At 60.4% G+C, this 20,955-nt stretch overlaps 2 protein-coding genes and 1 long non-coding RNA gene across 5 annotated transcripts in view; 2 read left to right on the top strand and 1 right to left on the bottom strand.

Moving 5' to 3' along the window:
• Positions 1 to 14,391, top strand: part of PCNX2 (pecanex 2) — a 57,319-nt gene extending 42,928 nt beyond the window's left edge. For both annotated transcript variants that reach the window (XM_059677776.1, XM_059677775.1), the window contains 10 exons: positions 1,106 to 1,321; positions 1,804 to 2,057; positions 4,964 to 5,197; positions 6,463 to 6,575; positions 8,810 to 8,954; positions 9,378 to 9,608; positions 10,276 to 10,550; positions 11,361 to 11,545; positions 12,335 to 12,780; positions 13,500 to 14,391. In XM_059677776.1, the coding sequence (XP_059533759.1) occupies positions 1,106 to 1,321; positions 1,804 to 2,057; positions 4,964 to 5,197; positions 6,463 to 6,575; positions 8,810 to 8,954; positions 9,378 to 9,608; positions 10,276 to 10,550; positions 11,361 to 11,545; positions 12,335 to 12,780; positions 13,500 to 13,658 (2,258 nt within the window). In that variant the 3' untranslated portion in view covers positions 13,659 to 14,391. The remainder of the gene's footprint in view (positions 1 to 1,105; positions 1,322 to 1,803; positions 2,058 to 4,963; positions 5,198 to 6,462; positions 6,576 to 8,809; positions 8,955 to 9,377; positions 9,609 to 10,275; positions 10,551 to 11,360; positions 11,546 to 12,334; positions 12,781 to 13,499) is intronic.
• LOC132222560 (uncharacterized) overlaps positions 1 to 20,955 on the top strand; it is a 177,927-nt gene that overhangs the window by 127,255 nt on the left and 29,717 nt on the right. The gene's annotated exons all lie outside the window — the stretch shown is intronic.
• On the bottom strand, positions 15,082 to 19,551 carry NTPCR (nucleoside-triphosphatase, cancer-related). Of its 2 annotated transcripts, none has more exons than XM_059677320.1 (5): positions 19,408 to 19,551; positions 18,580 to 18,742; positions 17,837 to 17,930; positions 16,376 to 16,585; positions 15,082 to 15,667 (listed from the first exon to the last, which is right to left on the bottom strand). In XM_059677320.1, the coding sequence occupies exons 1-5, from the start codon at positions 19,439 to 19,441 to the stop codon at positions 15,599 to 15,601; spliced, it is 570 nt and encodes a 189-aa protein (XP_059533303.1). In that variant the 5' UTR covers positions 19,442 to 19,551; the 3' UTR covers positions 15,082 to 15,598. The 2 variants fall into 2 exon arrangements, with proteins under 2 accessions (XP_059533303.1, XP_059533304.1); XM_059677321.1 differs by having other exon boundaries at positions 16,376 to 16,581.

The following is a 20,955-nucleotide window of genomic DNA, read 5'->3' as shown; positions in this document are numbered from 1 at the left end:
TCTGCATAGAAACCAAGCGTGCTGACGCTACATAAGACTCCGTGACATGGCTCAGCCCACATGGATGATGAGTGACATGGGTCCCTATGACAGGTGACGTGAAGAAATCTTGTCTCGCCCTGGCCCGTGTTGCTCAGTAGATAGAGCATCAGCCTGGGAACTGAAGGGTCCTGGGTTTGATTCCGGTCAAGGGCATGTACCTCGGTTGCAGGCTCCTCCCCGGCCTGGGCCCTGGTCGGGGCTTGTGTAGGAGGCTACCAATCAGTGTGCTTCTTTCACATCGATGTTTCTGTCTGTCCCTCCCTCTCTCTTCCACTCTCTGAAAATCAATGGAAAAATATCCTCAGGTGAGGATTAAAGAAAAATAAAAAGAAAAGAAAGCTCAGCACTATCTTAAGAGCACTGATTCTCCACCAGGGGCCTTAGCACACCCAGCTGTTCGATTTGAAAAGCCGACTCAGCCTGGGTGTAGAGAATCCACTAGATAAGGTCCCAGGGAAGATACACAGGCGACCCACCAGGTAGGTGTCGGTGTCCACCTGAGACAATCATGTAGCTGGGAAGAGGGCAGAGGTCCTGGAAATGGAGGGAGGTAGGAAGATGCAGAAAATGTTAGGAGAAAGGAAAAGGGAGAGGCTTGGGCGTGGAGGAGCGGGCAAAGGCCCCAAGGTTACAGCTGACTGAGTTGGGGAACAGAGGGGCCCGCCTGGGACATGTTGAAGGTGAGGCATTGTAGATACACAGGAGAAGTAGACACGTGGGTATAAGGTCTAGAGCAGCGGTTGCCGACCGGTGACCTGTGGACCACTGGTGGTCCCTGAGGTCTGAAAAGTTGGCGACCGCTGGTCTAGAGCTCAGACAGGGGGTCCCTGCGGGAGATACGGATTTGTAGGTGTTCTGCATTTAACTCGACTTCAGTCCAATTGTGTAGATGAGACGGCGTAGAACATGTGTTAGGGAAAAACAGGTGGGTCCCACCACATCCATTGAGATGGTGAAGTATCTGAAAAGCCTGATTTAGCCCTGATCACATGACCACTCTGCTTCCTGGGTCTGAGGGCACAGAACCCAGCACTCACCTGGCATGTGTCTCATCTGTCTTCAGCGAGTGATGACAACAACCTCAACTCCATCTTCTACGAGCACCTGACGCGGTCCCTCCAGGAGTCCCTCTGCGGAGACCTGATCCTTGGGCGCTGGGGGAACTACAGCTCCGGCGACTGCTTTATCCTGGCCTCCGACTACCTCAACGCTTTCGTCCACCTGATCGAGGTCGGAAACGGCCTCGTCACCTTCCAGCTCCGAGGGCTGGAATTCCGAGGTGAGGATCGCCTGGGTGTGGAGGTTGCTGGGAGTCAGTGACTTGAGTTATCATCACATAAAACTTAAGAAGTCCCCACTAACGAGGAAGGACTGCACGCCTGGCTGGTAGAATGAGAAATAGCGTGGCCCAGCTGCCGTCATCCAGTTATAAGTGGTCATCGTCCCTCAAAAAAGGCAAGAGGGCCCAGCCAGCATGGCTCAGTGGTTGAGCATCGACCTCTGAACCAGGAGGTCACGGTTCGATTCCCAGTCAGGGCACATGCCCGGGTTGTGGGCTCGATCCCTAGTGTGGGGCATGCAGGAACCAGCCAATCAATGATTCTCTCTCATCACTGATGTTTCTCTCTCTCTCTCCCTCTCACTTCCTCTCTGAAATCAATAATTTAAAAAAAAGGCAGGAGGGAATTCCCTTCTCAGCACAGGCTCCCCTACCTTCCCCCCCGGCCTCTGTATAAAACTCACGTCCCGTTGCTCCACCAGGAACCTACTGCCAGCAGAGGGAGGTGGAGGCCATCATGGAGGGCGACGAGGACGACCGGGGCTGCTGCTGCTGCCAGCCCGGCCACCTGCCCCACCTGCTGTCCTGCAACGCCGCCTTCCACCTGCGCTGGCTCACCTGGGAGGTCACGCGGACGCAGTACATCCTGGAGGGCTACAGCGTCCTAGACAACAACGCGGCCACCATGCTGCAGGTGTTTGACCTGCGCAGGATCCTCATCCGCTACTACGTCAAGGTACGCGCCGCGGGGCTCAGCCGGGCCTGTGAAAAACCCTCGAGGGCCATGGGGTAGCCGGAGTCCAGGCCCAGAGTCAGGTTCTAACAGGCAGTCCGCTTCTCACCCAGGTCTGTCTCCTCGCTTCTTTTTTAAATATATTTTTATTGATTTCAGAGAGGAAGGGAGAGGGAGACAGAGATAAAAACCTCAATGATGAGAGATAACCATGGATCGGCTGCCTCCTGCACACCTCCTACTGGGGACTGAGCCCACAGCCCAGGCATGTGCCCTGACCGGGAATCAGACTGTGACCTCCTGGTTCATAGGTCGATGCTCAATCACTGAGCCACGCCAGCGGGGCTGTTTCGCTTCTAACACAGCTCCAGTTATGGTAATGCTGGTGGTGATGAGTGGCAACATCCTGAAAACATGAACCAGCCGATTACACATTACAAGTGTCGATTTAGATGCTCTGTGCATTTGCCCTTGAGAATGACCAGAATGACGTCCTAAGCTAAACTTAACTCAAAAACAGAGCTAAGCGACCCGTTCCCGATTAGCCGCAGCAGCCCTTCTCCTCCGCGCGTGGGGACTGAGCGCCCATCACTTACCTGCTCGGTGCCGTCTGCCCAATGCACATGCAGCTCGGAAGACGGGCCGGTTTGGACCCAGATCCCTGGAGGACCAGGTCGGAGGGTGACAGCTGGGCGGGGCGAAGGTGTTTTCTCAGGGCAGGGAGGGCCCAGGTCAGCCTCGGCTCGGAACGGCCCTGGGGTGGCTCCTGTTCCGAGGGAGCACTTTGCATGATGGGAGCATCCTCAGAGCCATTCCAGGTGAGGACCCCCATTCACCTGGGACCCCAAACTCCCTGCCAGCCGAGGCGGAGGCAGCAACGATGAGACACAAGATAAAAACCCCAGGCGCGGAGGGTCAGGAGTTCACCAGCTCAGAGGACAGTTGGAAATTTGGAGGGGCTGCCCCAGGGCGCCCCAGCGTGTGCCGACAGTGACAGGAGACAGAAGACAGACTGTGAGGTCGGAGGTTCAACAACGCGTACCACACCCCGACGTGACTGCACCCAGGAGTGCTTGTGACGCCCTTTTCCGTGGTGGAATCTTTAAGACACGCGTGGTTCGTCCTCACCGCCTTCGCCGTGAGGCCACCTCGGGGTCCAGGTCTCGGGACTGTCCCTCCCCGCGCTCGTTCCCCGGTGGCGGGAGGTAAGGGTTTCGGGAGGCTGCGCGGCCGTTAGAAGGAGCAGCGTTGTGGGGTGAAAGGTGAGGAACACCCTCTTTGGTTCCTGGCTCACTGCAGGCGCCTTCGTGGCTCTGAAACTCATCAGCTCTCACGGGGTCCATGTTATTCTCCGTATTGTTTTTCATTGGCAGGAAAGCGTAGGCTAATTCCTTCGCACAGAAGGGCTGTTTGATCTCCCAATGAACAGGGTCAGCTCCCGGCCCCCCACGCATCCAATTGAAGTCATTTCCTCGCCGGGCCGGAGGGTCCCCTGGGTCCCCGCCATCTCTCCATTCGCTCGGGTCTAAAACCCTCCTGTGGGTCCAGACGCGGCTTCCCGAGGCGCCTGGGTCCCAGTGCCATTGTCTCTGGACAAAGGAGATGGCTTATCGCTGGCCTGGCAGCTGGCCCACAGGGACGCGGGGGTCTGCTGCCCGGCCCGGGAGTGAGAGGGCTCGCTGATCTGCAATTAAAATGAGGAGCCGGAGGGTCCCGCCAGAAGGGGTCCTGCCTCCAGCCCGGATCGGGGTCTACGCGGTCGGTTCTCACGTGCAGTTGGTTCCTTGTCAGTTTCACTCAGCGGCCTGTCCATCTCGTCCTGACAGGTTCAGGGGGGTTCACAGCGTCCGCATTCCGGACGGAATTTCTGCCTAAATGAAGTGGAAATGGGGTACGGTTTGCAGCCAGCTGGTGTGTCCCCTCTCCTCCTGGTGAGAAGGACGGTCCCCAGTCCCCTCGCCTGGGAGAGCTGAGCACCAGGCTGGGGTCACGCTCCAAGGTCAAGGCTGTAGGGTTCTGCCAGAACCGGAGGAAGGGGTTTTGACCTCTGGAGGTCAAAGTCTTCGTTTACTAGTCTGACTTCATCCGTGGAGGGTATTTTAATTCCTTGGAAATGAGTGGAAAGCGAAACGACCTTCTTTTGATTTGTTTGTTATTCCTGTCGGGGACACGTGATTAGGACCTACTGGGGAAACGAGGCCAGATGTGGGCTGGAGCCAGATGTGTGGACACACACACTTCTTCCCCCCTGTAACTGTCAGCTGAGACGCGGGCACTCTGGCCATGGTCACAGAGCCTCATGTGCTTGTAACTTTGAGCCGACCTATTTTTTTTAAATATATTTTTATTGATTTCAGGAGGGAGAGGGAGAGATAGAAACATCAATGATGAGAGAATCATGCATCAGCTGCCTCCTGCACGTCCCACACTGGGGATTGAGCCTACGACCCGGGCATGTGCCCTGACTGGGAATCGAACCTTGACCTCCTGGTTCAGAGGGCCGAGTGCAGCTTTGCTGTTTTAGTCCATCAAACACTGCGTGGCAAGGCCTGGAGGAGGGTCTGCCCGTCCCTGGGGGATCGGCCCAGCCTGGCGCCCACAGAAGCCAGGGTCTCACGTGCGTCCCAGCCAGGAGAGGGCTGGCTGTCCTCTCTCCCCCCAGAGTCGGTCCTTGTCCGTCTGTGACATCCTGTTCTTCCCCCTCCCTCGTCCCCGCAGGGGCCCTTAGAGAGGTTTGGGAATGTCTCCCGTGGGCTCTGTCACTAACCCCCGCAGGAAACACAGGACACATGTGGCCATCGCGTGTCCCCTGCCTCTCTGACAGCCACTGGCGTTAGGAGCTCCAGTGACTAACAAGCCCTCTGGCTTCGGAGCGGCTGCGAGGGCTCAGACCTGGTTCCTCCCCGCAGAGTATCATCTACTACCTGGTCACGTCCCCCAAGCTCCTCTCCTGGATCAAGAACGCGTCCCTCCTGACGGCGCTGCAGCCCTTTGCCAAGTGGCATCACATCGAGCGCGACCTCGCCGTGTTCAACATCAACATCGACGAGGACTACGTGCCGTGTCTGCAGGGCGTCACGCGGGCCAGCTACTGCAGCGTCTACCTCGAGTGGATCCAGCACTGCGCGCGGAGGACACAGGAGGTGTGTGTGGGGGAGGGATGGGGAGAGGGGGCGGGTGGGGCTGGGGCCTTGACTCTAAGTGAAAAAAAAAAAAAAAAAACCACAGGAAAACTGTCCGGCTGGTGTTGCTCAGTGGTTGAGCATCGACCTGTGAGCCAGGAGGTCACGGTTTGATTCTGGTCAGGGCACATGCCCGGGTTGTGAGCTCCATCCCGTGAGGGGCGTGCAGGAGACAGCTGATCATTGATGATTCTCTCTCATCATGGATGTTTCTCTCTCTCGCTCTCTCTCTCTCTCTCTCTCTCTCTCCCTCTCCCTCCCCCTTCCTCTATGAAATTAATAGTTTTGTTTTAAAAAAGAAACCAGGAAAACTGTACAGCCAGTCTCTCTCCTATCCTCCCTGGTAGACGAATAAAATAAAGGCCAGAAAAGCATTGGCATCTGGTAAATGTTAGCCATGGAAAGAGCTCACCGGCCGTAGCTCCGATGGAGGAGCCTGAAGGCCCGTCTCCGTGGTCCGTGCTCAGGGTCAGGGCCTGGATTTCATTTCCTGCCTCAGTTTACTTCTCCAGGCCAGGCGCTGGCCTTTCGGAGGGGAATTCACTGGAAACCACAAGGGCCTCTGTCGGGATTGTCGACTGCTCCCGGGACGGCTCTCCTCTCCCCTCAGCTGGTTCCTGAGGTCATTCGTTCCCCTTTTCTTGCTAAAGACACCTGGGCTTTAAATGCCCTCTGCACGTCCCCTCCTGCTGCCTCTTACAGCCGACTCGGGCGAGTCGCGTACTTTAGTTGCCGATTGTGGACTTTGGTCAGTTCAGTGGCTCTCATCAGAGGGACAACAGAAAGCCTCTTTGCAATGGATAGTGTGAAGGTGGGGATAGACAGGGTGAAGTGGGCACGGACGGGGTGAAGGTGGGCATGGACAGTGAAGTGGGCATGGACCATGTGAAGGTGGGGACAGACGGGGTGAAGGTGGGCACGGACAGGGTGAAGGTGGGCATTGGGTTGACTCTAATCTCTGACCATCTTCATGGCCTGAGGTGCCACATGCAAACTTCCCGGCGATGAGGTCAGCAAGCCACATGCCAGCCCCTCTCCCTCACGTGAGTTTCCTTGGCATGTGAGCCACCTGAGAGACGCCTTCAGGCAGGAAGCAGCGGCCCAGAGCCGCTCACGGCGGAGGCTGCTGACGCTGAGCGGACCTCACGTGCCCCGGCCGCACACGGGTGACGCCGTGGCGCACGCGGGCAGCTGTGACGGGCGAGGTAACATCCCTGCTCTTTCAGGCCTCGCAGACCCTGGACAGCGACGAGGACTCCCCGCTGGTGACCCTGGCCTTCGCCCTCTGCATCCTGGGGAGGAGAGCGCTGGGCACGGCCGCGCACAGCATGGCTCTCAGGTACGTGGGAGGCGGGGGGTGGACAGGCACCGGCACTGCTTGGCTTTGACAGACCTTTTCAATCATTTTACTTTGCACGTGGGCTGCTCCCGCGTCTTTCAGACTGTCCCTCCATAGTGACGCTGTAGGGCAGCGACAGACCGATCAGTGACCCCTTCGAGCGTTAGACTTGAACCTGGTGTTAACGGGGAACAGTCCAGACCCCGGAACTCTGGGCGTCTGTGTGAGGGTCCGTGCAGGTTTGCTGGGCAGATGCGAGGGGATCGTGCACATGAAAGCCCGGCCAGGTCCCTGCTCAGTAAACGTCCCTGCTCCCGTCTGCACCCTGCTCTGCCTGGCGGCCTTGCCGAATGCAGGCCCCTGCTTCTTGTTCAAACTCTCTTTCCACGGGCCCTGCTCTCTCTGCGTGAAAACAGCCCAAGTGTCTCTTCTTAAAGAACAAAAGCAAAACGAAGCTCCCCTGACCCTCCCAGCCTCTCACCCTGCACCCAGGTCTGATCTGACTCACAGGGGAGCCCCTGGCCTTCCGCTCACAGGGCTCACGGCTGGAGGCATAGCACCCCGGCCGTGATCGGCACGTCCCTCGATTCGCAGGTTTCTAGAAATTTCCATTTCCTGTACAAATTGCAAACCAAAGGCCGCGGAGGTTTCGCTCTTGCGGGCTGAGCCGAGCGCTTTCCCAAGGCTTCCCCGGGCCGGCTCTCGGCGTAGCTTCCGCTGAGGTCCCTGACCAGGTGTTCCTCGCCTGCCCGGCTTTATTTATTTTCCCTGATTAAGCACCACGCGTTCCAGCTGCTTTCCGAGCCTGGTTTTGATGGGATTTCCTGGGTTTCAAACAGCTCCTAATCCTCTGTGACAGCCCCTCGCGTTCCAAAGGCGGCGATGAGATCAGTCTGGGAGCGATGCAGTGGTTTGGGGGGAGGCTCGCTTTCCGGGGGGCCCACCCCTGTGAGCCCTGCCCCCCATTCTCAGTGCAGCCGTGACTTGCAGGTGACTGATGGTGCACCAGGCCAGTATGTATGTTGCCCCAGGCTAGTGTTTCGATCCATGAGGTTCTGACTTCTTGGGTAGATTGTGGGGGCGGGAGCCCCATCTCTGCTTCAACCCAACAGCTGTGCCCTGCATTTCATATGCTAGAGTTCAGTACATGGGTGGGCTTGCAAAGAATTGATTCTGGCGCTCAAATGATTTCGAAGCCTCATTTTAAGAGACTCAGCTAAAGTGGTCCCCCAAAAGGCTGCCCGAGGTGGACACTCTCCAAGGGTGCTGTGTCACAGCCGCACTAACGCTGGACAGTTCCTCCTTTTCATTTTCCTAGTCTCATGGGTAAGATCCTGTATCTCCCTCTTCCTTCATTTGTATTTCCATTATTGCCGGTGAGGGTTTAAGACTCTTTCTCCATGTTTATTGGTCAATCAGTTTTTTTCCCCTGTGAATTGCCTGCCCACTTCTATGCTCTCCCCATTTTTGTTCGATACTGATCTTTAGGAGCTATTCTCATGATATTATCAGGAAAGAATGCGAAGTCTTTCAAAATCTGGGGCACACATTCCGGTGATATTCTTCTCCTTAAATCTCTGGGTGAAATGTTTAATCATTTTCCACATCCTTACCATTCTAAGCTGTACGTGGTCATGATACATTATTTTTTCTCTAACGATGGATTCAGTTCGCTAATGTTTATAGTTTATGTTGAATGCATGAGCGGCTCATGGTGTGTGTGTGTGTGTGTGTGTGTGTGTGTGTGTGTGTGTGTGCACTCGATCCTTGTGTAATTTTAAAATCAGAAGTGTGCCCTTGGGTGTACCTATGTGACCTAACAAGTGATTCTCACATATTTAATGTTAAAGAACGACAGATGATGGCCCTGGCCGGTGCGGCTCAGGTGGTTGAGCGTCGTCCTTGCACTGAAGGGTGGCTGGTTCGTTTCCTGGTCAGGGCACATGCCTGGGTGCAGCCTCTATCCCCCCGTGTGGGGCGTGCAGGAGGCAGGCGATGGGTTTCACTTTCACATAGAGGTTTCTCTCCCTCTCTCCCTTTCCCTTCCTCTCTCTCTCAAAACCCATGAGAAAATCTTTGGAAAAAAATACCAGGTGACTTGGAACACTGACTCCCAGGTCAGCCTTGCACGGCAGCCCAGCGTAGGCACGGCTCTGCTTCGTCCGCTGGGACACCTTCTGACTTGACCCTGACGCAGCTCCGACGGACACTCCCTGAGAAACCCTGTCTTGCAGCCTGGACTCCTTCCTGCACGGCCTCCACGCCCTCTTCAAGGGCGACTTCAGGGTCGCCGCCCGGGACGAGTGGGTGTTCGCCGACATGGACCTGCTGCAGAAGGTGGTGGCCCCGGCCATCAGGATGGCCCTCAAGCTCCACCAGGTTAGCACCCTCCTTTCTAAGGACCAGCCTGAAGCCGTACGAGAGGAATTCAGCTCTGAGAACGCGGTCCCCTTCCCCGCACGACGTTCACGAGGGGGTTTGTGACTCGGGGACGGAGCACCGAGGCAGCCCGCATGCTCCCGACCGGCCAGCGCAGGTTGCCCTGCAGAGCGGTTAGGGCTGGGGATGCTGACGAGCATGGGGGGGTGGGGCGAGTGGCTAGAGAAGGGGACCAACCAGAGGCGCCCCACGGTCCTGGGAAGTCCAGGGAACGTGACCCATGCAGCTCTTCCCCAGGCAGGTCCAGCGGTTGGGATGGGGGACGAGGCGTCCTCTGTCCAGCTCAGGGTCCAAAGAGCAGGGATGAGGCCTGGGAGTGGGTCCTGGCCGCGTCCCCCAGCCTCGGCCCTGCCCTCCCCCCAGGACCAGTTCACCTGCCCCGACGAGTACGAGGACCCTGCGGTCCTCTTCGAGGCCATCCGGTCCTTCGAGCGGACGGTGGTCATCTGCCACGAGGGCGACCCGGCCTGGCGGGGCGCGGTGCTCGCCAACCGGGCGGAGCTGCTCACCCTGCGGCACGTGGTGGACGAGGGCGCCGACGAGTACAAGGTCATCATGCTGCACCGGAGCTTCCTCCGCTTCAAGGTGATCAAGGTACCGAGTGGGTCCCGGCTCCGGCCCGGGGTGTGAGCGGCCGGAGGGGCTGGCACGGGCGTCTGTTCACACAGTCTCAGAGCGGCCACTCCCGCCTCCGATGACCAGTGCGCAGGCCAGGGCCTCAGCAAGCCCTGGTAGAGGCACATCTACTTATCTTTAAAGCCCAGCCCGCCTGGCTCAGTGGTTGAGCGTCGACCTAGGAACCAGGAGGTCAGGGTTCGATTCCCGGTCAGGGCCCACACCCGGGTCGTGGGCTCGATCCCCAGTGGGGGCGTGCAGGAGGCAGCCGATCCATGATTCTCATCATTGATGTTTCTCTCCCCCCTCCCATGAAAAAAAAAAAAAAGACTTTCTAATCCCCTAAAATTCCAGCTCTTTCTCTCAGAACTACTCCTGGGCACGGGAACTTCCTTCCCAAGGGCTCTCCTTCCGTAATCTTCCCACCACTGGCCACTGGCTGAAACACACTCACCTCCTCTCCTTGGCTCCATGTTTGCCCTGGGAGTGGCATCGCTCCCCCGGGGAGGCCTGCGCGGTGCCCGGCCACACAGCCAGCTCTGGGCCAAAGCGGTGCATCATGGGTATCAGACCGGAGCCCGGCTCTGGCTGCAGGTGGGCCCAGGGCGCGGCCGCCGCCACCTGCTCTGCCCCCTCCCGCCCGCAGGTGAACAAGGAGTGCGTGCGGGGCCTGTGGGCCGGGCAGCAGCAGGAGCTCATCTTCCTGCGCAACCGCAACCCGGAGCGCGGCAGCATCCAGAACAACCGGCAGGTGCTGCGCAACCTCATCTGCTCCTCCTGCGACCAGCCCCTGGGCTACCCCATGTACGTCTCCCCGCTGACCACCTCCTACCTGGGCACCCACCGGCAGCTGAGGGGCCTCTGGTGCGGCCCCGTCACGCTGGACGGCCTCAGGGCCTGGTTCCGGACCAAGTGGCTCAGGTAGGTCCCGGCCCCACACCATCACCTGGACGCTGGAGAGGGGCCGGCACGAGCGCTCGGCTTACAGCTGGGATTTCCCGGCCACGGCCACGTTCTCATGTGTTACAGCCACCACCCCCACGCGCCACCTACAGATCACACATCTCAGTCAGCAGTCTCAGGGCTGGTCGGCGAGCAGCCCAGCCAGAGGGGCGTCCGTTCTCTCCCGCGCTCGCAGCTGCAGAGGTTCGGGGACTTTAGGACCCACACCTGCCCCCAGCACCAGGCCGGGGTCCCCAGTGCTCACCTCTCAGTCAGTCTCCTCCCCTGGTTGTGTCGGTCACTGGTTAGTTTTTTGTTTTTTCCTTTATTTTTATTCATTTCAGAGAGGGAGAGAAACATCAACTATGAGAGGATCATTAATTAGCTGCCTCCTGGGGACCAAGCCCGCAACCCGGGCATGTGCCCTGACCTGGCATACGACCATGACCTCCTGGTTCATAGGTCAACACGTGACCACTGAGCCACGCCAGCCAGCGGGCAGTCTCTGGTTATTTGGAGTGAATTCGAGGATGTTCTGCCTGAATGGGGCCCCTGTCCTCCGGCTCAGAGCTGACTTTCTGTGGAGGTTGAGGCCGGAGCTCACGGGTGCGGCTGCGGGGGTTTCCTCATTAGACCGAGATCTGGGGACCAGAGCCCTCTCTCCGCCTGCCGCCCAGGCGTGCAGCTCACCCGCAGCGCGGCTCCTCCTGGCGTGGACGTGGGTGGGGGCGTTGGGGGTGTTAGAATGTCCTGGGGAGAAAGAACCCCGGCAGCGTCTCTCCATCACAGGATGCGCAAGGACTGCCATGCTGAGCAGCGTGCTGGCGGCAACATTGAGGACGGGGACGGAGGGGGGGCCCCATCTGCAGGCGGCAACAGCGCCCTGAGTGGGGGCAGCCAGGAGGGTGGCACGGAGCAGCCCAGAAAAGAGGGGACCCACCACTGGTCACCCCGGGAAGGGACACGGAGCACAGGTGGGTGCAGCGGGACTCCGGGCTGCTGAGAGAGGCCGGGGGCCCTGTGACCCCCAGGGCCAGTGTTGCTGAGAGGCCTGGGTCCCCGTGACCCCCAGGGCCGTGTTGCTGAGAGGCTCGGAATGTGTCTCTGGAACGCGCTGGGCACCGGGTGGTCCTCCCTCAGTGGCAGCGGCACGGACCTGCCGTGACGGCCGAGCCTTCGGGGCACAGCCCGCGCTGCGTAAACCCCAGCAGATGCCTGGCCCTGCCCGGCTGCAGGGAAACTAACATCCTGTCCCCGTTCTCACTCGCCGGCTCCCTTCCTCCCTCCCCTTCCTCCGTGAGAGGAGCTTGTCCGAGTATCAGTAGGGACTCTGCAGAGGGGCCTGGCCCTGTCAGACCCCCACGCTGGGCGACCACGCTCCCCCCAGCGCAGGTAACCCCGGCCTGTGGCCCAGGCAGCTCCGTGGGGGTGGCCCCTTTCATGGTTCTGTCACTGCGTGTGGGAGGCACAGGGGTTAGTGACCAGGGGTGGGTGACGCTGCTGGCGTGTCGGACCAGGACTCCCAGGAACGGGCGACTTCACTGTCAAAGCCAGGAAAATCCTGGCAAACGGGGCGGGTCCCTCACCCTGGCTGCTGCCCCCACCCATGCCTCCCGCCGGCCTTGGGGCTGCGGGGGTCTGGGTCAGCGTGTGGCTCTCAGGGAGACCTCCGTGGGGCCCAGGCAGAGCAGGACGCCCACCTCCCTGCCTGGCGCTGACGTGGGTGCCCACCCGCGTGCCAACCCGCGCTGCTTCCTTTAAAGGCCGGAGGAAGGGCAGGAGCCAGTCTGTCCAGGCCCGCGGGGCGCTGAGCCCAAGGCCGCCCTTCCTGAGCTCGTCGGGCCCCATCCTGGAGAGCCGCCCCGCCTTCCTCCCCACGTCCTCGTCGGCCCACGGCCTGGCCCCCCGGCTCGAGGGCAGCCGGCTCTCCCTGCGCTCCTCGGCCGCGTCCCTGCACTCGCAGCCGCCGCCCGCCACCACCGGCCACCTGGGTGTCCGCGAGCGGGCCGAGGCCCTGGTCCGATCCAGCCTGGGCTCCTCCAGCAGCTCCACCCTCAGCTTCCTCTTCGGCAAGAGGAGCTTCTCCAGCGCCCTCGTCATCTCGGGGCTCTCGGCCGCCGAGGGCGGCACCACCAGCGACACGCAGTCCTCCAGCAGCGTCAACCTGGCGCTCGGCCCCTCGGCCCGGGCCGCCGGCCAGGCCGCCAGGGTAAGGGGCGCCCAGGGGGCCGGGATCCTGGCTGGTGGCCCGTCCAGCTGCCCCAGACCCCTTCTGCCCCCTTGGTGACAGATGACAGGTCAGCCAGGAGGCGTCTGCCGCGCTGAGGCTGACAAACGTTAGTCACGCCCTGGGTAACGCTAGGCAGGCGGGTATCACAGCTCAGTCCCCGAGCCTGCGCCCACCTGGGGGTGTGCCCCTTCATCCAGCAGCGGGAGCAGGGGCCACCTCGTTCTCTTCAGACCACGCCCTGCCCGAGGGATAGGGCATGGCACAAGTCAGCACTGGGTTCCATCGCCACCGATTCCCGCGCAAGGTCAGCTCAGTGCCGAGGCCGCCTACCTGTCTGCTTACACTTTAGAGAGAGCTCCGGGGACACCCCCCAGGGGACTGCCATCAGCCAGGGTTCCAGCCAGCTACGGAGACGCGTGCCCGGCACCCGGCCGCCCTCTCCTGTCCCGGGGCGGGAGGCGTCAGGGCACATGGGAGGCACGGGGTACGCACATCCGTGTCGGACTAGGCTCCCAGGCTCCTTCACGGCCCCAGGGCAGTTACTGGAGGTGGATGAGGCCCCCTTCCTCCCCTTGGGGTCCCCCTGCGCTCACCCCCTGCCGCTGGCGGGCAGCAGGTTGGGCGGGCAGCATCGCACGCGCGTTGGAAGTGGCCGTACCTGTTTGCTGAGCCGTCCGCTTCTCTTTTCTCTCCGGAAGCACTTCTCCGAGCCGTGCGACCCCACTGAGGCCGCCGAGCAGGGGCAGCGTGGCGGGCGCCGGGCCGCGGGCCTCGGCGTGGTCTGCAGGAGGGCCAGCCAGGAGGACATGGGCCTGGACGACACGGCCTCCCAGCACAGCGCCTCGGACGAGCAGTAGGGCCAGGAGGGGCCCCGCAGTGGGAGAGACCGAGTCCCCCACGGCTCCGCCTGCCTTCCTCTCCCTTCTGCTCCCCCCAAAACCAAAAGCAGCCAACAGTCATCCACGTGGGCCCGCCCCGTGGACGAGTGAGAGCTGGTGTGGAAACTGACTTTATCTCAGGTTCTTGAACAATATCTCACACGATGGACAAAACCAGTGGACCAGGCCTCCCGCCCACTGCCCTACAGCAGGAATGAGGCCCAAAAATCTCCAGAATTTGGATTCAAACAAAAGCCCAGAGCCCATCCGCCACTCCCGGCCCGACGGAAATCCGACACCCGCATGCTGACCAGCTGACCTTTGCACACTCCCGTCACCAACCAAGAGTAGCTAGTGGCCACCCCACCTCACCAGCCACGGGCCAGGCGCTGAGGTCACGTCCACGCACAGACACTCACTGCTCTGTAGCGTCCACGCCGATGTTAGGTGCGTGTGAATGGTGACGTGCATGCAGCCATGTCCACGGCCCCGTGTGACAGCCCACATCCCCGCGTGAGAGCTGGACGTGCAGCCCGGGCGGACGGACAGCACCGGGGAGGGAGGCGGTGCCCCACTCGCCAGAGCGGCGTCCCAAAGCCGCCGGGCCGGGTCCTCGCGGGACACACGCTTGCTCCCCAGGCCAAGGAGTCCCCACCGGGTCCCGGGCCACCTGCACACGCCTGTATTTTTGGAATTAAAGGGTTTGTAGTTACTGCTGTTTCCAGTTCTTTGCGTTCTGCCGAAACTTGTCATTTCTTAAAATGACTCCTTTCCTGGGAGGAGCATTTGGGCCGATCCCGGGACTTTTCCCACCCTGTGTCCCAGGGCCGAGCTGCAGGCCGGCTTCCGCCCTGAGGGACCCATCACTCCCACGGAACCTCCCTTCGGAAGAGCAGTACTTAGGAACACTTACAGTGGAAACAGTCGTACACAGCTCCTCACTGCACACCCGGCACCGACGCCGGCCAGGTCCGTAGCTAATGCTAACTGCTAAGAAAGTCCCAGAAAGTCCTAGATCTTCACCAGAAATCACCAAAACCCACAAAACTGAATCACACCACGGCCCCGACCACTCCAGGGCAGTGCTAGCCTCCGACTCCGGGGACCAGTGACTCCTCCATGCCGGCTGCGGGCTGTCCCTCTCTCTCTGCCGCCATCTGACAGCCCGGCCTGGCCTGGGCTCCCCGGGGAGCTAGCGGGGGGGAATGGGGGTTTCCCCCCACAGTGGCCACAGCCGCCCTGTGACGACACATTTCCCGTTTTCGGGGCGGGAAACGAGGCACAGAAAGGTTTAAGGACCGGGCCTAGGTGGAGCCCTGGTCTGACCCCTGACCCCGCCCACACCTACCGAGCGCCAAGGGGCCCGCTCCACGCTGCATCCCTCCACACAAGCACCCACGTCTGCAACCATCACGCTCCTTTTATTTCACAAATAAGCAAACAAGTGAACAGTAAAAGGTGGTGGGGGGAGGGCCCGAAAGGCTCTTCTTTCAAAATAACCCTTTTTAACAATCAAGTAACTTCACGCTTCAGGCTGCACGCGATGCAGACGCACCTGGGAGGGCTTCACGTCGGCGAAGTGCAGAACAGACGAGGCAGTCACCCCCCTCCCCCCCACACATTCATCAGCTTCACTGGGGCGGATCCCATCTGGTGCCGGAACCTTCCTCATCTCAGCATTTACCCCAATCAGCCGCACAACCGCAGAGGAAATAAACAGCCGAGGGATACGCACGGCCGTGACCAGGCCTGCGGGGGGCCAGCGTGGGGGACGACTCGCCCCCTGAACCCTTTATGGGAAACACCTGCAGGCTTTCCCTGCGGAAACCCACTCGGGTTCAGAGCCGGGGGGGTGGGGTGGGGGTGGGGGGGCGCAGTGCCCCCAGGCCGGGCTGCTGGACGGGTGGGCGGCCCATCACTCACTTCCCGCCGCTCTGCACGCACCTCACAATATCCGGCAAGAGGTGGTTCCTGTTCTCCTTGGTGACCTGCGGGGGGGGGGGGGGGGGGGAGCAGGAGGCCTCAGAGCCCCTTTCCTCCCTTCGTGCCGCCAATGGTCTAGAGCAGCGGTTCTCAACCTGTGGGTCGCGGCCCCTTTGGTGGTCGAACGACCCTTTCACAGGGGTCGCCTAAGACCATGCTGCATATCAGATATTTACATTACAATTCATAACAGTAGCAACATTAGTTATGAAATAGCAACAAAAATAATTTTATGGTTGGGTCACAACATGAGGAACTGTATTTAAAGGGCCAGAAGGTTGAGAACCACTGGTCTAGAACGAGCATGTCAAACTCACGGCCCACGGGCCGCCTGCCTTGTTTATTGGGGCTGTTAGCCTTTGAGCTTGACATGATTGTTCTAGAACAAGAGCCCGCAAGTAGGACCAGGGACCAAGGATGAGCCGGGTGCCAGGTGTGAGCCAAGTGTGAGCCAGGTGTGAGGTGGGGGCTCCTCAGCATCCAGGCTCTCCGTCTGAGAACCAGCCTCAGTCGGGAGAGCCAGCTGGGCCCCGAGGCCTCCCAGAGGTCTGCCTGCACAGGGAGTGGAGGTCAATTCCTCGAAAGGGAGGCTCACCCACACTCCGTCCTCGAGCTAAAAGGGGGGCCATTCAAAGCCACGGTCTACTGAGAGCCACTGCGGTTTCAGGTCACCCACTCACTCCGCCCGCAGCCACGGCGGCGTCGGTACTCACGCTGAACACCTGCACGTCCGCCCGGCTCCGGATTTCCTCCACGAAGGCCAGCGGTTTCCCTTTAGGGACCGGGATGGTGCCCAGGACCACGGTCCCCGGGGCGGCCAGGGTCTGCCGAACAGCCTTCTCGAAGGGCTGGCTGAAGAGCTCCATCTTCCCCACCTCGTCGATGACGCACACTCTTGGCCCCAGGCTGCTGCCGGCACCTGCCTGGGAGGACAGACGGTCGCTGGGACCCAAGGCCCATTAGGCACCCCCGCACCCCCCCCTCCCCCCCCCCCGTCACGCAGCAACGTCACACCAGGGAGTGAGCTACGCCAGGAAGACAGAGCACCTCCCAGTCCACGCGAGACAGGTCGCGCTGCAAATCCCTCTGCCCTGGAGACTGTCCCGCCCAGAAAACCCCACTCCTGACCCTCCTGGTTCTCCGGGCAATTGGTCCTCCCCCAGGACAGTTCAGTAAGAGCCACACTGTGTGTTCACAAACACCCAGGAAGCAGGCAGGGCCCTGTGCCTGAGGCTTAGAGCCATGAGACAGGCCTCAACCCTTCTTAATAACCTTGTCTGCGGGGGTGGGGGTGGGGGTGGGGGTTGCTGCAGGCAGAGGCCTGTGTCTCATAATCTGCAACATGAGGGTCGGTGGAAAGAAGGAAAAATTAAAAGAAAAGGCGTCTTGGTTAAAAGAAAGAAGTGAGCGGGGTTGTGTCCTTTAAATCCTGGATCCCCTTTCCGATGACTTTACTCCGTGGTTGAGCATCGACCTATGAACCAGGAGGTCAGGGTTCGGTTCCCGGTCAGGGCACATGCCTGGGTTGCGGGCTCCATCCCCAGTGTGGGGCGTGCAGGAGGCAGCCGATCCATGATTCCCTCTCATCATTGATGTTTCTATCTCTCTCCCTCTCTGAAATAAAACGGTATTTTAAAAAACCCCACTAGGAACAGCGGTGGGGCCAGGAGTCCCAATGACCCCCAGCTCCTCAGGTTCCCATCCTTGTGTAGCCCCCGCCCATGCAGGGCCAGGGCTGAATTTACATGACAAGGAATCCACCTATACTTCAGCGCAACAGCAAATTATGTGGCGGATCCTTACCAAGGCTCAATCGCTTGAAGACTTCTTTATTTTTAATATATTTCTTTATTGATTTCAGAGAGGAAGGGAGAGGGAGAGAGAGTTAGAAACATCAATGATGAAAGAGAACCACTGACTGGCTGCCTCCTGCACGCCCCTACTGAGAATCGAGCCCACAACCCGGGCATGCGCCCTTGGCAGGAATCGAACCCTGGACCCTTTAGTCCGCAGGCTGACGCTCTAGCCACTGAGCAAACCGGCCAGGGCAAGACTTTTAAACTGTAAAATGCTCAACGGGCCTCTCCTTAAGCGCAAAGCCCCTGCGATCCAGGGCCAGCAGTTCCCACAATGCACCGCAACAGACGGGCTCCAGGAGCAGAACCCACACTCACGTCCAAGACGGGAAGCGCCAGCTGCTCGAAGGACGCCAGGTCCACCACGTACTGCCCGACCCGGCACTCCCGCGTTCCAGGCGGAGGCCCTGCCCTGGAGAGACAGTGAGTCCCGCTGCAAGGCCCCTGCACGGGTTTCTGGTGGTTGGCTACCCCACTGACCTCTGACCTTCCACGGAGGCTACGTCATCCTTAAACCCACCCCAGCCCTGGCCAGGTGGCTCAGCGATGGGAGCATCGTCCGGTGCATCAAAAGGCTGGGGGTTCAATTCCTGGTCAGGGCACACACCTAGGTTTCGGGTTTGATCCCTGGTCAGGGTGCATACAGGAGGCAACCGATCAATGTTTCTTCTCTCTCTCTCTCTCTCTCTCTCTCTCTCTCTCTCTCTCTCAAAACAAACAGCAGAAGTGTGCAGAGCTGAGAGCAGGGCTACCACTAAGGGTGCCCACCATCAGCCACAGGCCTGGTGAGACCACCCCCCACGCTCCGGGGAGCACCGACCAGCCCTGGAAAGCATCGTGAGAGACGGGACTAGGATCACGCGCGAGAACAGCGCATCAGCCCGTGGAATAAGCCCTGAGTGAAAGGCGGTATTTTTATACTGTTTTTCAGATGATGACTTCAACCTGTTTTCTTGCTCTAAGAATTCCAAGGGCCTGAGATTCTTCCAGGGAGGAGAGAGCACGTGGCTCACCGCTGTGCCCAGGGGGAACGCACCACCCGAGAGGAGAAATCTCAGTACCCCACTCTAGACAGGGGTCCCCGCAGGCCGGACAACGTGACCACGTCGAATCCTATCCTCCTGCCTCCTTGCCTGACTTCTTGCGTGTAGAACCCATCGACGGGCACCCCGGAGGACTTTAAAACCTCGCTGGCTTTCTGGATCAAAGTTGTTTTCCCAACACCTGAGGAAAGAAAGAAAACCCCACTGAGTCCCGGCTGTCAGACTGCCCTGTGCGCAGGCAGAGTGGGCTCCCGGGAGCAGAGACGGCCTCCAAGGTGGGTCCAGGGGGGACAGCTGACCCTGGGAGAAATGCTAAGTGCCCAGGAGACCCACGTGGGCACCCACAGAATCCATAATCCGAGAAGGGAGATGGCCAGCTCCCAGAGCCCAGGCCGGCAGCCCCCACTCCGCGCGCCTCTATGTGCACCCCCCCCACCCCACACGCCCCTAAGCACGCCCCCACCACCCCACACGCCCCTAAGCACGCCCCCACCGCCCCACACGCCCCTATGCGCATCCCCACCGCCCCACACGCCCCTATGCGCATCCCCTATGCGCGCTACCCCCTCCCCACGCGCCCTCTGCTCGCGCGCGCCTCTATGCTCACCCCCACCAACCCACACGCACCTATGCGCATCCCTACCCCCCCGCTCACCCCTCCCTGCGAGCCCTCTCCCTGCGCGCGCCTCTATGTGCACCCCCCCCCCACACGCCCCAGGCGGCCCCCCCACCCCACACGCCCTTATGCGCACCCCCCCGCGCGGCACGCCCCCCCTGCGCGTCCTTTCCCCGCGCGCCCCCATGCGCACCCCTCAGCCTCCGGGAGGCGGAGACGAGGCGGGTTACCTGGGGGCCCCGTGAGAAACACGTGCCGGGCCATAAAGGAGCCGCCGGAGAGGGGGTCACGGCCGGGTTCGGGTCACGGACGCAATCCCGGAAAGGGTCGCGGCCTAAGTCCCGCCCACCACGTGCGCGGGCCCCGCCCCCGCCGGCCGGAAGCACCGCCCTCGCTGCGCAGGCGCCCTCCGCGCCCTTCCCGCGTCGGGCCTCAGTCTGCGCATGCGCCCTCAGCCTCGGGGATGGGGTGCGCCGGCGGGGCTGGGAGGGTGGTGGTCCCGCCCCGTGCTCGTGCATGTGCCCCAGCCTCGGTGCTGGGCTCGCGTGGGGTGTTTGCCAGGAGGCGCGCGTGGGGGGTTAGTGACGACGCCAGGGCTGCTCCACGCGAGCGCCGGCGCTGGATTCCGCCCTGGGATCGCGCGTGGGGGCTGCTGGTCCCGAGGCTGCGGGCCGCGGGCCGCGGGCTGGGGGACAGCCCTGAAGGACACATGAGTCCTGGCAGCTTCCTCAGGAGGAGGCCTTGCCAAGGGTTCCAACTGTCTGCCCCGCGGAGTCAGCCACAGCTGCAAAGGGGGATGCCCTGGTTGCACCCGCCGATGCCCGGCTGCACCTGCACAGCGTCAGAGTCATTGGTCCTGGCGAGTCCTGGGCATCTGGGTCTCTTTGGTTCAAAACTCCCTGGCAAGCCCATCGGGCCCTGGCTCAGTGGATGGGCGATGACCTAAGAACCAGGAGGTCACGGTTGCGTTCCCGGTCAGGGCACATGCCCGGGTTGTGGACTTGATCTCCAGTGTGGGGCGTGCAGGAGGCAGCCGATCCATGATTCTCTCTCATCATGGATGTTTCTCTCTCTCCCTCTCCCTTCCTCTCTGACATCAATAAAAGTATACTCACCACCACCATCACCCCCTGGCAAGAGTGGAGGGAGTTTGGGGACAGGGTGGAGAAGATGTCGGGATTGCAAAGTACAGAATGGCAGTTACAGAATAGTCATGGGGATGTAAAGTGCAGCTTAGGGAATACAGCCAGCAATACTGCCATAACTATACATGGTGCCAGGTGGGATCACTGCGTAAGGTATGCAAATGTCTCAACCCCTGCGCTATCTGAAACCAACATACTATTGTCAACTGCAATTGAAAAATAAAAAAAAGCCAAGAAAACCCAATCTGGCGATTCCTACAAGCCACAGGGGGTGAGAACGCTCATCAGGCGGAGTCCCCGCTTCAGCTCTGCTAGGAAGACCAGCTCCCCCTCTTGTCTCCAGGCCCCGAGCGTGGACAAACGCGAGACCAAGCTGGGGGATCTCCCCGTGCAAAGAATGAAGTGGCTTCCCCCTCACGTAGCCACTCAACGCGGCGTTTCCGCCAGCGCGATGAAGTGGCCGTGGCCTGGGGCCAGATTTACCTGCAAACTCTTTCAGCCCAACACGTGTAGCCTGTGACTTGTGATCAATCATTCTCCATCCTGGCTGAGAAAGCAATTTCAGTGAGAGCGCGACTTAATTGGTTTGTGGCCACATGGGACTGCCGGGGCCCGACGTGTACACCGGTCAGG

This window comes from Myotis daubentonii, chromosome 20 (genome assembly GCF_963259705.1).
Source record: "Myotis daubentonii chromosome 20, mMyoDau2.1, whole genome shotgun sequence".
NCBI lineage: Eukaryota > Metazoa > Chordata > Mammalia > Chiroptera > Vespertilionidae > Myotis > Myotis daubentonii.
The sequence above is the reverse complement of the archived record's forward strand: the minus strand, read 5'-3'. Positions and strand labels throughout refer to the sequence as shown.

What these genes read in the sequence shown, in the direction of transcription:
- NTPCR (XM_059677320.1), bottom strand. Translation starts at nt 19,441, where the DNA reads ATGGCCCGGCACGTGTTTCTCACGGGGCCCCCAG. An exon ending in GGACCCCTGTCTAGAGTGGG is followed by an intron (nt 17,931 to 18,579) that starts GTACTGAGATTT and finishes CTGTCTCTCCAG; the next exon opens with GGCAGGGCCTCCGCCTGGAA. An exon ending in CGGACGTGCAGGTGTTCAGC is followed by an intron (nt 15,668 to 16,375) that starts GTGAGTACCGAC and finishes CCCCCCCCGCAG; the next exon opens with GTCACCAAGGAGAACAGGAA.